This window comes from Orcinus orca, chromosome 17 (genome assembly GCF_937001465.1).
Source record: "Orcinus orca chromosome 17, mOrcOrc1.1, whole genome shotgun sequence".
NCBI lineage: Eukaryota > Metazoa > Chordata > Mammalia > Artiodactyla > Delphinidae > Orcinus > Orcinus orca.
The window spans coordinates 55,104,285-55,119,643 of record NC_064575.1 but is presented as its reverse complement, the minus strand read 5'-3'; the positions used below and the strand labels follow the sequence as shown (position 1 = coordinate 55,119,643).

The 15,359-nt window shown below is 46.4% G+C and overlaps 1 protein-coding gene and 1 long non-coding RNA gene across 2 annotated transcripts in view; one reads left to right on the top strand and one right to left on the bottom strand.

The window, feature by feature from the left end:
* LOC125961721 (uncharacterized) overlaps window positions 1–15,359 on the top strand; it is a 48,903-nt gene that overhangs the window by 17,685 nt on the left and 15,859 nt on the right. The window lies entirely within an intron of this gene.
* On the bottom strand, window positions 4,487–6,799 carry DCSTAMP (dendrocyte expressed seven transmembrane protein). The gene has a single exon (XM_049700524.1). It carries the CDS (start codon window positions 6,294–6,296, stop codon window positions 5,094–5,096), a length of 1,203 nt encoding a protein of 400 aa, XP_049556481.1. The 5' UTR covers window positions 6,297–6,799; the 3' UTR covers window positions 4,487–5,093.

Genomic DNA, 15,359 nt, shown 5'->3' with positions numbered 1-15,359 from the left:
CGGGAAAGCTTATCCTTAGGGATTATTTCGGTCTTTCATTGTCCATGAACTATTTTCCAGTTCTGTAAGCTGTAGATAGCTGATGGCAACAATGCAGATGATTCTTGTCCATGCACATGCAAATGAATTTCACCCTGCAGAGTACAATTGACCCTCCCATCCTCCCTTGTGGAAGAAGCCAGTTTTGTATCTATTAAACAAATTCATTTTGGTATTCAAGATGGCCTGTATGTATGTGTGATTTAAATTGTTCTTTGAATTGGTTGGAGTTTCTTACTGTTCTGTCTTTAATATGTTGAATGAAATCTTTGACAAGTGTTCATTTTATATGTGTATGAAAGTCATTATGTTATCATATATATGTATAAATATATACATATATATATATATCTCATCATATATATATATTTTTTTTTTTTTTTTTTTTGCGGTACGCGGGCCTCTCACTGTCGTGGCCTCTCCCGTTGCGGAGCACAGGCTCCGGACGCACAGGCTCAGCGGCCATGGCTCACGGGCCCAGCTGCTCTGCGGCATGTGGGATCTTCCCGGACCGGGGCACGAACCCGTGTCCCCTGCGTCGGCAGGCGGACTCTCAACCACTGCGCCACCAGGGAAGCCCTCATCATATATATTTTGTAATACTGGAGAATGAGCAAATTCTTTGGAGTTTACCAAGGTGTAGTAGATACTTCCCTTCTGTTATTTATTTATCCCGGTAAAGTAACTCTGACTGGGTATTGTTCTTTAACAGCCATTAGAGAGGGCCTTCCCGGTAGCTTTTCTACAATATGACTGAATGTACTCACTTGAAATCAGTGTTTTGAAGGCTATCTGATAGAATTCTCTGGACCGGCATTGCTGCAGAGTCTTCTGGACTTAGTCATGTACATCTGTTCCCTGTCACTGTTCACCTACCCCCACCCCCACCCCAAAAGTGTCCTATCTGTTGCCGGGGATATAAGCCCTAATGTAAAGTTGAAGAGTACTTTAAAATTCCATTTGCCCTTCAAAATCAAAATTTCCCTAATTACAGGTTATAACCCTATTTTGGCTTTACCTTTGTAAAGTACAGACTCAGTTTCCTTTTTACTTCTCCCACTGGCTGCTTTGATCTTTTCTTCAGTAGCTTTGCATGTAGGTATTGGATGCGCTCCCTCTGCACACTTGGGTAGAAGGATGCTGACACCAGGATTTTAAGTTGCATCAGGATGGAGGACAGCAGTCCTAGCATCACTAGTATCACAAGAATAAAACTGAGAGGAATCCAGGTCTCAGACAGAAGTAGCTTTGGTTTAGGGAGGCAACTGGGTTCAAACAGAGATACATTAAATGAAGAATCATGGATGATGTCTTGAGCTTCTTGTTTCTAAAACGAAAGAATAAAATCATCAAGATCCATGCCATTTTCATACTCTGTCCTTGTCTTTCTCAATACTGCCCCGTAGCACGTAACATTTATCTTAAAATATGCAGGGAGCTTTGGCTGAAGGGGCTATCCCAGCTCCTTTTATGTGCTATGACTGGAATAAAGGAGAAGGGACGAATTTTAGTTGTAGCCATTGCAGAGTTTCCCAAAGTGGGATTGTGGAAATATAGATTTCCTTGAGAGAAGGATATCAGATAAGTTTGTTTGCTCTGTCCTTTCTTTAGAGAGTCACGATGGCCATGAGACTGTTGAGGGTGCTGAGAAGAAAGCAGAGAAATTTGCTTAAATTCAGCCAACGATTCTCCTATTAATTTTGACCGCATGACTTATTTTTATGGAACACCCGTTTCAACACTTCAGAGCATGTGGGACTAACGAAAGATGGTTTTTGCTCAACTGGGGGAGAAGTCTTTTTCGTAGCAGAGCCCCTCAAGACCCAGTCATAGCCTCTCCATCTCGACAAACGCCTCGTCAGCAGACCACAAGGTCATAAAGATGTGGAGGCATTAAATTATGTTCTAAGTCATCCTTCCAGAGCTTGAGGTGGCGGGGAGGGGGGTGGGGGGGTGGAATTATTCTTGATGCAAGAATACAAAGAAGAGTATATTTACTCAGAGTGTCTCTAAAATCCTATTTATAGAGGTCTCAAAATAGGACATTTTCACATCTCTCTTAGACGATAGGAGGGGTGCATTCCTCCCCGCTTGAAGGCAAGAGAATAAGCCAGTTGCCCTCAACAAACTGACCCAGAGGGCAGATGACATTGAGCCACCCAGCCAAGCCAGCAGCAGGAGACGCGTGTGCTGATTCAGCTCTTACTTTTCCCTGACCTGAGAAAGCCATATAGTCTCTTGGTGGATTTGTTTTCCAATTTGGTAAAACAGGAATTAATGGACCAGCTCCTGCCCACGAATAAACGACTCCCAGTGTAAATTAAGCACCTTGGGGATGGAGCATTAACGTTACAGACTGGAGTACTTAGTAAGTTATTATCACTCCAACACCCTAGAGCCCTGGGGCGCAGAGGAGGAAAATGACTTCTGAAAAGAACCCAATCACACCCAGAGAACACCACGCACCTTCGATTTACCCCAATACCTGTGAAAAATCTGGAAACCCCCAAACCTGGGACTTCTACACAAATGTCAAGTCAGATCTGCAATTTCCCCAGCACTGTGGCTAAGCAGTAGAAAGCATTTGTGTTGCCTCTGCTTTTCTCTTATTAAAAAGACAGTTCACCTACGATTAAATAGAGAGATTTCAGTCCCCAGAGCAGAGGCATGCATTCTTTTCAATACTGTTGAAGAAACAAACACATTGATTGAGTAAGTGATGAGAAATCCTGCAATAAGAAAGCAGCGGGTGTCCGGTCTGGGAAGAAGTTATTTAGTCTAGGAATCTAACCGGGGATTTTGCAGCTGGGAGTCAGGGCTTCAGAAAGGTTGTCAACAGTCTTGTACGGGCTTGGTGGAGGGTAACAAACTCTCAAAATACCGAGCAATGTACTAAATGGTACCCCAATGTTTTAAAATGTGTTTGCCTCTCTCAAGTAAACAATTTGCCAAGGTGGTATTGAGTAACGGATGGAAGATTCACTCTGGTATCAGACAGTCCTGAAAAGTTAATGCAGACCATTGCTGGGCACATAGTAGGTGCTCAATAAGTAGCGACTGTAGCTTTATTTATTTATTATTATTTTTTTTTTGCGGTACACGGACCTCTCACGATCGCGGCCTCTCTTGTTGCGGAGCACAGGCTCCAGACGCGCAGGCTCAGTAGTTGTGGCTCACGGGCCCAGTTGCTCCGCGGCATGTGGGATCCTCCCAGACAGGGGCACGAACCCGTGTCTCCTGCATCGGCAGGCGGACTCTCAACCACTGCGCCACCAGGGAAGCCCGACTGTAGCTATTTTTACTTACAGCGTCCACCTATCCAGCCAGGTCTATTCACGTCATTTCCCACTTTTCTTCTTTATTTAAAATTGTATAAAAGTGGGAGAGGGGCTTCCCTGGTGGCGCAGTGGTTGAGAGTCTGCCTGCTAATGCAGGGGACACGGGTTCGAGCCCTGATCTGGGAGGATCCCACATGCCGCGGAGCAACTGGGCCCGTGAGCCACAACTACTGAGCCTGCGCGTCTGGAGCCTGTGCTCCGCAACAAGAGAGGCCGCGATCGTGAGAGGCCCGCGCACCGCGATGAAGAGTGGCCCCCACTTGCCACAACTAGAGAAGGCCCTCGCACAGAAACGAAGACCCAACACAGCATAAATAAATTCATAAAACTCCTATCCCAACATCTTCTAAAAAAAAAAAAGTTTAAAACAAAAAAAGTGGGAGATACCTTGAGCCAATGTTTCTTTTGTTGCTTGACTTCTCCTTTGCAAATCTGCTGCAATGGAGAGACCAGGAACCTCCAAGGTCATCGTGGGATAAGGGCAGGGCACTGCCAGTTACGTGGAAGCCAGCTGCTGGTGGCACAGCCTCCCAGGCTTGGCAGGAGAGTTTGAGACAAGCTCCCACAGCAGTCTTGTGCTCGCATCTGTTCTGCGCCCACCACCCTGCTGTCATTGTGAGTGTACGTGGTGGCCTCCCCCACCAGGACGTGAGCCCTTCGATGGCAGCCATCACAGTCTAGACAACTTTGCATCCCCAGGACCCAGCAAGACCCCAAAATGTATTTGCCAGGACATTGTCATTGGAAAGCTTCTGGGCCTTTTTTGGAAGGCAGACTTGCTTTTCTCCCCCCGTCTATCTAATACAGTGAGAATTCACAAAACAGGCATGGGTTTTGGCTCAGAGAGAAATAGATGAGAGAGGAGCAAAAAGATGAAGGAGAGGGAAGAACTGAGAGGGGAAGATCAAAAAAGGGACTAAGGAGGGGAATGGACTATGGGGGAGAGGAGGAGAGAAGCCCTTCTACTAGCCGCCGCCCCGGATCAAGCCTGGCGGAAAACCTTGTTTGGCTTTCATTTGAAACACTGCTTCCATTATCCACCCTGCTCCAGATATGTAGAGCAACAGGGTTCTTATAATTAACTGAAGACTTCAGAGGAAACAGAGGACTCAGAGTAATCAACTCCGAGAAGCAGCCCAGGATTAGGCGGGGCAGGGGCCAGACAGTGCCTGCTGAGCCAGGAGAAAAGGGGAGGGAGAGTGTGGATGCAGCAGGAGGAAATGGGCTTTCAAAGGAGGGTTTCCAGGTCCCTTTCTGCCCTTCCCCTCTGAGATTTCCCCAGTAGAGGCACAATCTATTGTAGCTCGATAAAGAGGAGGGAAAATCAGACATATGGAAACAGTAGATGGTGTGTTCACCAGCCCAGGCTAGTGCACACCACCCAGCATGCATGACCTTCACACACACACGCACACGTGCACATGTATACACATACAACTACACGCGCTACGTGTGCACATGCACACAGACACACACGTGTGCACGTTCCACGTAGCGCAGAATGCTAGGTTTAAAAACAAATAAGACAAGTATCTGACAGTATCCAGATCCTCTGAAATGTCTACATAATCATCAATTTCCACAGGGAAAAATGGAAAAGAGAAAAGATGGGATGAACAGAAAGCATGGTCTCCTCTGTTGCGGTACGGCTGCCACAGGAAACTAATACAGTGATCAGAAATGTTCAGAATGTTCTCATACTCTAACATTGGGGTTTCAACTCAATCTAACCAGCGTTTTGGGTGTTCTTCCTACACGCCAGGCTCCGTGCCAGGCACTGAGGATCCAGAGGGGAATAAGACACTGCCCTGCCTTGGGAAGTTCACGATCTTTTGCAAACACACAGCGAACAGCTGGGATACACAGTGAGACGGTCCTGTGAGCACCTACCTCTCTGTGCAGCTTCAAGTGAACCTCAAGCCCTGGCAAGCTTTGGAAATGTTTGCTGATGGAGAAAATGAGCCAATATAGCAGATAATCTATGGCTGCAAACAACACCCAGATGTAGAGATGGGTAAGTACCGGGAGGAAAAACAGCCCCAGGTTTTTCCTGTCTTTAGGAGTCAGCCAGAAAGATGGGATGACGACATACTTCTTCCTTTCCTGCTTATTCAGCGGGAGGACGCAGGGCCTCTGTTCATGCCTCTCCCTCTCATCAAACTGAACAAATTGTCTGGTGATGTAGATGTTCTCAAACTTCCAACCACAGGAGCCCAAAAATCGCCTCATGAAGAGGCCAGTGCCAAGTAGCACCAGCAGAAGCCCCATGAGGGCAACTAGCTGCCGCCCCAGGGAAGACAACACCTCTGTCGCTGTCACCACCTGGTACAAGACACGCAGGGCTTTGTATGTAGTGTCATTGAGCTGTGCCTCCAGGGCTTGGCTGGGACTAAAAAGAGAGACCTCCAGTGTTTGGTTCCAAGAAACAAGGTCATCAAATAGACTCAGGTGAGTGGCAAGGCCATATATCCACTGAATTGCTTCAATATATTTTTTCAAAAGTGGAAAATGGATGGAAAAGCTCTTTGCCCTTAGGTTGCAAGTCATACTGTCCAGGAGACCTTTAAAGTTGTGAAAAATATTTTCCACGTGTCCAAAGATGACCATCCCTGTGCCAGCAGTGATCAAAGCGTTCCTGCCTTCATGCAGGCCACACGAGAGGAAGAAGAGCAGAATGAAACACCGTGCGTGCTTGGAGCAGCACAGCAGAGCACACGTGACCATCCAGGAGGTGGCGAAGACTATGGACGAGGACAGAAACCAGTAGAAGGCCCCAGAGAGGAGGCCAACAGAAATGAAAGCAACAAAACAACAAGCGCCCAAATGTTGGGTGAAGTCCATCCATCCAAGCCTCCTTGGAGACACATATGTCCTCCAAAGACTGAGGAAGATATTGGTGCCTGAGGTCCAGACACCCATGCTCCCTGTGTCCCTGGAAATGAAAGAGAAACAGGGTCAGATGTTGCTTTTAAATGTCCTCTTTGTAAAGGGCACGATGATAGATTGATTGCAAAAAATGGCCGTAATTTTTTACCCTTCTCAGTCTCTACACTATTACTAAACCAAACTTGGGCCCGCTCGCTGCCAATCCACTGACACTGGATTGTGGTGAAGGGAAGTGCAGAGTTTATTGCAAGGTGCCCAGTGCAGGACCAAGCAAGGAGAATGGGCAGCTTGTGTTCAAAAGACTGAACTTGATATAAATGAGTTTATTTACAAAACAGAAGTAGATTCACAGACATAGAAAGCAGACTTACGGTTACCAGAGGGGATAACGGGATGGGGAGGTGCAGGGGAGCTAAGTTAAAACTTTGGGATCAACTGCTATGTATAAAATAGGTAAACAACAAGGACCTACTGTACAGCACAGGGAACTATATTCAGTGTCTTGTAATAACCTATAATGGAAAAGAATCTGAAAAAGAATATATATACAAATGTTTATGCATAACTGAATCACTTTGCTATACACCTGAAGCTAACACAACACTGTAAATTAACTATACTTCAATTAAAAAAACACGGTTTAAAAAAAAGATCTGGGCTTCCCTGGTGGCGCAGTGGTTGAGAGTCCGCCTGCCGATGCAGGAGACACGGGTTCGTGCCCTGGTCTGGGAGGATCCCACATGCCGCGGAGTGGCTGGGCCCGTGAGCCATGGCCGCTGGGCCTGTGCGTCCGGAGCCTGTGCTCCGCAACGGGAGAGGCCGCAACAGTGAGAGGCCCGCGTACAGCAAAAAAAAAAAAAAAAAAAAAAAAAAAGAAGTGAGAGAAATAGAATCACATGGTGGGGTTTATTTCTCCAGCCCTTGAATTTGGGATGGCCTTGTGACACCATCGGCCAATGGAATGTGGCGGAAGTAATAGTATGCCTATCCCGAGTCTATGATTCCCTCCTGCCTCTCTTGGAACCCTACTACTAACTTGTTGACAAGTCCAGGTATTTTAGCTTCTATTGCTGCTGTAGCAAATTTCCACAGACTTAGTGGCTTATAGAAACACATATTTATTCTCTCACAATTCTAGAGGTCAGAAGTCTAAAACTGGTCCAGAGGGCTGCAGAGGGCTGGAGGTTCTAGGGGAAAATCCATTTGATTGCCTTTTCCAGCTTCTAAAGGCCACCTCTATTCCTTGGCTTGTGGACTCTCCTCCATCTCAAAGAGAGCAATGTTGCATCTTCTTTTCTTTCTGACCTCTGCTTCCATCCTTATATCTTCTCTCATGACTCTGATCCTCCTGCCTCCCTCTTCAAAGGACCCCTGTGACTATACTGGGGCCACCCAAGGAATCCAGGATAATCTCTCCATCTCAAGGTCCTTAACTCAAGCACATATATAGAGTTCCTTTTACCATGAAAGGTAACATAGTCATAGGTTCTGGGCATTAGGACATGGACATCTTTGGCTGGGGCTGGGGGGGTGGGGTCATTCATCCTGTCATACCAGGTTGGGCTGCTGAATGACAAGAGGAACATGACCAGTCTATTCCATCAACTCAGCCAATAGCTAGTCAACTGCCATATATGTGAAATAGGGCATCCTAGACCAGCCGATCCCCAGCCACCAGCTGATCACAGATACTTGAGCAATAAGAAACGCTTATTCACTTTGAGCCCCTGAATTGTGTGTTGCTTTTTTTTCACAGTGGTTGTTCACTGATAAAAGCAGCAATCCTGTGCCATGGGTCTTATTAACGGAAACAGACCTTAGGTTGATGGACAGGCTGAAATTTCAACGAACTGCATTATATAAGATCACTTTCTGACAGTCATCTATTTTCTTGTGCTCTAAGTTTACAGACAAGAAGGCAAACCAAAGGCATCCAAACTTAAACGTGGCATTGGACTGAGGCCCTTGTATTCAGCTCTGTAACCATTGTGCCTTCCCTCCCTCGTTCCTAACCTCTGAGTGCAGTTCTCTCCTGAGAATCTTACAAGGAAAATGAGAATAATCTGTCACCGAGTTAATCATCTTTTCTTTTTTCCCGGATCTAAAATGAAGGTGCTATGGGGCTGCTACTGCCCTGTCAGTCATGCAGATTTAGGCGTGTGATGCACTCAGAGAGCCTTGGGTTCATTTGGGATGATACAAAATAAATTTGAGCTATCTTAATTGACATGAAAATATCTAATGAGCATTATACCTTATGTATGGAATTTTAACGAAGACATTGATCAGTTTTTAAACACTCAAATAAATCCCTTCTCACATCAAATATTTTGGGGCTGGATTTATGGAGTAGCTTAATACCGTTTGAGCCAGTGAATTACACTGGTAATGTGAGAAAGGTATCCAGTCACTGGCGGGAGGGCATGAACTGAGCAAGCTGAAGGGAAGAAATGGCTCTCTTTTCGGGTTCGGGCGGAATGGGGTTAATGTAGGACAGAAATGAGATGGGGAAATAGGCAGGTTAGGAACAAACCTGTGGAAATGTCTTCAGCAATAATATAGAGGGCTTGCAGCTGCTGCACGTAATCTGAATGGGAAAGTTCAGTGCAGAGAAGAGATACGGGGAGACGTCGTGTTGAAGAAGGGTCATTACCATGTGGGACTGGCCTTATAGAAGATTCAAGATCCTCCCTAAGAAGGTGGTTTTACTCCATCCGGAGGAAAGGAAATTGAAAGAAATGGACTTTAGAATGGGGACCAGCAAAAGAACAGAGTTCTTTTTTCCTGCAAGCTTGCTTCCTTTCAGAACTGGAGGTTGATTTGGAGGTTGGCAGTACTCCTGTGCACCAACTCCACTCCTGTGCCTCTCTGAGCCCCAGGAATCACTGATAGCCCCTGTGCTCCTGAACTGTCCCCAGCCTTGCCAGTGCGAGTCAGCCCTGCTTCCTTGCCTGGGTCGGAGGACTTGATCAGTCAGCGGAGAGCAGGCGGACACCGGGCAGGACAGCCAGCACCACAGCAAACTGGGAGGTGCTGCCTCTCCTCCTAGGTGTGTCCCCATTTGCTTTCTTCGGTATGGCTTTGGATTTGACCCCAAACCATTATCTGAGTAATTGGTACACTAATAGATAATAATTGTCTATTATGTCCTAGGAGCTCTTTATATATATAGCATCTCTCTGCATCCTCCCTAAAGCCTCTGGAGGTTGCTTTTCACACAGTGGACACTGGGGCTCAGGGTGCTTGCTGAAATGTGTCAGCGATCACACGGGGAGTAGGTGGCATAGCAGAATTCAGACCAGGTCTCCCTGCCCCCTGAGCCATGCCCAGATTCCACGGCTCTGGGTCATGTGACAGGGTGCTTAGCCCACTGTGTCTGCTGGAAACACATCACACTTTCTGCCAGTGACTGTTTAAGAGCTGATTTGTAGATCACAAACCCATTTCTATCTGCTCATTTCTTTTTGCATCAAAATAGTTTACCCTGTAAGAATGTTTCTCAAATCAGCAGATTTTTCTCTACAGCAAATCAAAAATCCCAGCTGTCTTATTTTTTTCTAATATCCTTTATGAGGTACCACGTTGCTTGCTTTCTAAAAAATTAATAATGCGTATTTTAGATTCATTTTTCCCTCCTTTTGCCTTCATCCTTGTACAGTGTGTTCTTTATAAAGAGATTTCTCTGCAAGTGAGAAACAGATTTATGGATACATTAAAATTTTAGCCTTCGGCAATAAAATCTAATAACAATTAAATAAGATATATTACTGCCATTTTGTCTTGTAAGGGGCACATGTTTTCTTAACAAGCAAAAGATCTAATATTATTCCCCTTTGTTTTGGTGCTGAAAACAGCATGTCACCAAAAGACATCAAAACTTTCTGCAGCAAGAGGACCAAATGCCTTCTCTCCTATCTTATAGCTCAAGCCACAGAGGCGAGTTTGGACCACAAGCTTAGGGCTGGTGTTCCAGTCTGTTGAATGTGGCCTTGATTTCCTGTCGCTGTTGAATGTGGCCTTGATTTCTTCACCAATCTCTGTTCCTCATTTTCCCTACTTGAATAAAAGACCTGCCTGAGCTCCTTCCTGGTGATGTTTAAGGAGGGAAGCTTTGGCAAGCAAGTTAAGATGCCCTGGAGATAAGGTGCCTAGGAAATGCAACCCATTTCTTCTTGTTTCTTTGCTGCCACAGCAAATTGAGAATGTCCCTTCTCTGAAGCTCTTTAGGCAAGGCTTCAATGTCCCAACGATGAGAGGCTCAGAGGCAGGAGGTGGATTGCACCGCCTTCCCAGCACTGATATTTGACGCGTTGCCTTTAGATGTCTGTTGATTTCTATCCTCTTGCTCCTGCAGAGGTGCAGTCATTCTGCTGAACTTTCTTTCTTCAGATGGCCCCAGTTCTTTCCTTTTAGAAAAATCAGGGAAGCAGGATTTGGACAAGCTGGTTACTTATTCCTTTCTCAAAGACTTTTTCAGGCAGATACCCAGATTCTTAAATTTTACTTTTAGAGCTGGAAGAAATATTATAGGTCAGAGCTTCTTAAACTTGAGTATGTTATCACTGGGGAGTCTCGTCAAAATGCAGATTTTGGTTTCAAAGGTCTAGACTGGCCCCTGAGAGTTTGCATTCCTAACAAGTCCCAGGTGGTACTGAGGCTGCTCGTCTGAGAACCAGGCACTGCGTAGCAATCTCTAGAATTCAGGACTGTCTGATAGCACTTTCAGCGGTGATGGAAACGTTCTGTATCCGTGCTGTTTAACATGGTCAGCACTAGCCTGATGTGACAACTGAGCACTTAGGGCTGGTGCAACTGAGGAGCTGAATTTTTAACTTTATTTAGTTTTAATTAATTTAAATTTAAACAGTCACATGTGGCTGGTGTCTATCTACTGAACAGCACAGTTCTAGATGAGCAACACCTGGCCGGCTGGTTGCCACAGATGAGGAAACGAAAATCCAAGGAGGCTACTGGGCTGGCCGAGGCTGTCCTGGACTAGAGGCAGAAGTGGGAGGGAGACCCCAGTTTTCTCCCACAATGTGACACATTTCCCATCACATCAACATCTCATTTCTGACTTTTCATGAAAGCTGTTTTAAAATTCCTACCAGAGTTCCTAAGCAACGGAGTTAAAATTTCCCACATACCAAATTTGCCTTCAGGCATCCTAAAATAAATAATTAGAAAAGTGGACAAGCAAAATAGTAATAATAATAGATAATAGTTACCAAGTTGTTACCAAGCGTCTGGCCACTGTTAACGGCATCCAAAATACATTATTCCTAATTTTCACAGTAGCTCTGTATGATTATATAGATATATTTTAGATGAGGAAACTGAGGCTCAGAGAGGTTCAATAACTTGCCCAAAGTCACACAGCGAGTAAGTAGAAGAGCCAGGATTCTAACCCGTGTTTACGTGGCACTGAGGGTTCAGGATAGGCAAGTTTCTCAGACTCTCTTTACCATGATCCTCAAAGAGTAGCTTCTAAATTTGGTTGAAATGTATTCCCAGGATCCCAATCATGTGCGAATCCTGAAATGCCATTCAACACTCTAGGTATAAACTCTCCTTGCGTTGTCATGTGCATGGGGCGTCCTCCACCTCCTCTGTCAGCACAGCCTAACTGAACCCTCCAGAGCTGACTCTAGATCTCCATCGGTGTCAGGCCCGTCCTGGTCTGAGGTCTAGGCTGCAGGGCATTCGTTCTCAAGTGAACCGTCTCTCCCAGCGTCAGGGGATGAGAGCAGCATTCAGTGTTGGTCCCCACCTTCTCTGCTGAGCTGGGGGGTTAGGGTCGGGGCTTTCCCTTTGCTGGTAAATTAGGGCAGTGTGGGCAGCACTGAGCCTTTACACGCCTGCAGGGGTCAGACAGGCACTGTAAAGAGTGAAGAAAATCAGGAGATACAGAGACTTCCTGGGGGGCAAGGGTGTGGGCAGTGGGTCCTGGGGGGCTGGGAGCCCATGTCCCAGCTGAAGTTGCAGGAGCAGTAGCTCCAGCCCAGCAGATTTTCTTCGAGGCTGTACACAGACCCAGTGTTGCCAGATTTTCTGACTTTTTTTTTTTTAAGAAAAGCCAGAAATCTAATTTTCTTTGGGTAGCATCTCCTGATAAAAAAAAGAAAAAAAAGGTTGGCTCAAATTATTTTTAAATAGTCTGACACTGATTTTGGCTACTGGTTGTCAGTTTGCAACCCTTGGTGTTTGGGGAAATCCTCACGTGACTTCCCCCTCTTCTCTCTGCCCGGCCGTCCTCCTTTCCTTCTCCTTCTCCTTCTCCTTCTCCAGTCATCTGAGTTACCCTCTTTTTATTCCCTGGTACCTTTTAAAATCATGCTGTAGGCCAGAGTCCAGTCTCATGCATAAAGATTTTTCTCTATGCCTTGGGAATATTTTTTCTCCAAAGATCTCTAGCTCTATTTTATTCCCTTCTCTTGCTCTCCTGGATTGAGCCCTTCCCTCTCTCTCCATCGCTTCTTCCAGCGGCAGCTGAAAGGCTCACCGGATCGCTTTAACCTGCAGTTTCTCTTTACGGTGCCTCCATTATCAATAATGTTTATCTCAACATCAGTGTCTCCCCAGGACCGTGTACCTGCTTTTTTGCTTTTATCAACGTCAATATCCCAAGAATAATTACCACTCTTCTGCCTTTATCCCTAAACTCTAGTTCGTGCCACAACCCGGGGCCAGGAAACCACAGCTGCAGTTCACAGGAGAATATCACCAAGGACCCAAATCTCTTTCACGGGATGAAAGGAATGTTTGTGTGGCTGGGTGGGAGGGAACAAGTTAAGGAACGGGGGCAGTGATGAGAAGCTCCTGGTCCAAGTCCGGAGCCAGGCAGAACTGTGCGGTCTGTGTATCCAGTCTGAGCCCACACATCTGCTTTCACGCAGAGCTGAGCTGTTGCCATGGGAAACAGAAGCGGCCAGGCTTCTCCATCAACCTGCGCACACCAGCAAACGCCGGCTGTGAGGTGCATACGCAGTGGATTTGATTGTTTTCCCCGGGGGGTATTAAACGTCAGTGGCAGCAGCAAAAGCCCTGGCACGGAGGACACAGGCTCCCAGCCCCCAGCCCCAGCCCCAGAGCCCTGTTCGCCCACTTTGTTGGGGAGTCAGGGCGATGAACATTCCTGTGTTGTCCTGTGATTCCTTTGAGCACAGATTAACTCTCAAGGTGCAAAGAACGCATCCTTGCTTCAGATACAAGGCCCAGTCAGCAGCTGTGACAATAATAACTAGAGCCTCCAAAGTGGCCCACCCTGGGCGCCTTCAAGATTGAGGGGATATTGAGGAAGCACATCACCAGTGTCGCTCTGGCGCTGGCAGACAGAAACCCGCAGGATCACTGCTTTTACAAGTGCAGGAGAAACCAGTGCAGCCTTCTTTGGGGAAGGACCCAGAGGACAAGGAACTCAGTGCGGCCCTATTGCTCCCCTCCTTTCCCAAGTGGGTAGCACTCGCCTTGTCGGACATCCTGAGATTTCCAGTAAGTGAGACCAGCTCCTTCTGACCATGCTCCCCATGCAGAAGCCAATGGCTTATGCTCAACAAGCCCAGGTATAGTCTGCAGACACCCTGGGGAAAAATAAACCCGACTGCCGACGTTCTATCTCCGCTCCTCCAACCGGCTCTGCTAATCCCCTGTGGGAACCTTGTCTGAACACATCAGCCTCTCATTGACCTCAGGACTTGATGGGAATCTCATTTTAAAGGGAATTTGGAGAAAGGGCAGAGTGGGATAGAAAAAGACCACGGGGCAGGGAGACAGGAGACCTGTGGTCTGGCCTGCACGTGACCTTGGATAAGTCACTTCACCTCTGGGGACCACAGCTCCCTTGGGTCCTGCCAGCCCACAGTCTCTGAAATAAAGGCAAAGGAGAGTGGCTGAGCCCACTCTGGGCACTGGCATTTTGCAGAAGCCCAGCACCCGTAAGGGGGACAAAAGGAGGACGGAGTGTTTCTTGTCCTTTTCTCTTTTTCTTTCTTTCTTTTTTTAAAACTCTTGCAAACTTATAACTTGGTCGGGAATGCAGTGTTCTCTGAGCCTGCCAGAGTAGCTCGAGCAGCGCCAAGAGGTGAAATGAATTCCTCATAATTTTGTTTTCCTCGTTCTTGCCTTGGGAAAGCCAGTGAACGCCTTCCTCTCTGAAAGCAACCTTCACACAAGGAAGGAAAGATTAATGAAAGCTACTGGGTAAACAGAGGAGTGTCTACGGAACAATTCAGCCCAGCATGGCACTGTGTGCGAGGCCTGGCAGCCTTTCCGGGCCAGCCCTGCTCCTCTCTGTGACCCGAGGCCTGGCTAACAGATCAATTCTTCAGAAGCCAGGGATGGCCCACGTCCACACAGCTGTTCTGTTAAGAAGATGCTCAGGCTGCAGTCCTCCCTGAGATGAGGGATTCAGATCCCTCAGACCCATGTTAACAGAGACTTTCTGAGATTTCTGTACATAGGTAAACTGTCGGGGATAGAGGCAGAGGTTTAAAGTTTCCTCTAGTCTCAACAGTTTATTCCAATTTACTAATACTTAATTTTTTCTTATTAAAGAAAAGCAATTTCAAAATCAAGATTATTCTGAAAGTTTACTTACAGGCTCCTCTCAGGTTCTTCTCTGAGTGCAAAAATGCCCTTCCCTAGGGCTCTGAGTGTTGATATAGAACAAGGAAAAAGGAACCAGAAGTGACAAGAGGGTCACATAGCCATGAATCAACCTCTTTAATTCCCCAGAGAAGTGACTAAGTCGTTTAATATTGACAAAGGGGATAACTGGTACAAAGAAACGACATGTTCCTTTCTAATATTTTTCTCAGAATAGATGTTGCAGAAATCAATCCTAGAAAATAATGAAATAGGGTATTTTCAAACGTCAGAGAGTGAGTTACGAAAACTTGGGTGGTCTCTCGCCCTCTTCCTCTTCCTTCATTCATACTCCCCACCCCCATCCCTACCCCCAGAGGTGGGACCAAACGTTCACCGTCTCCACTCCCAACCTCAGATGAAGAGACAGTGGCATGAAGGAGCCACCTCTGCCTTGATGACTCAAGAGAGGCGTAGTAATCTGTGTCATGCGTCTCAATCTCTTTTTTTTTT

Bases quoted from the DNA above. Each gene is read 5' to 3' on its own strand.
- DCSTAMP (XM_049700524.1), bottom strand. From the start codon at position 6,296: ATGGGTGTCTGGACCTCAGGCACCAATATCTTCCTCAGTCTTTGGAGG.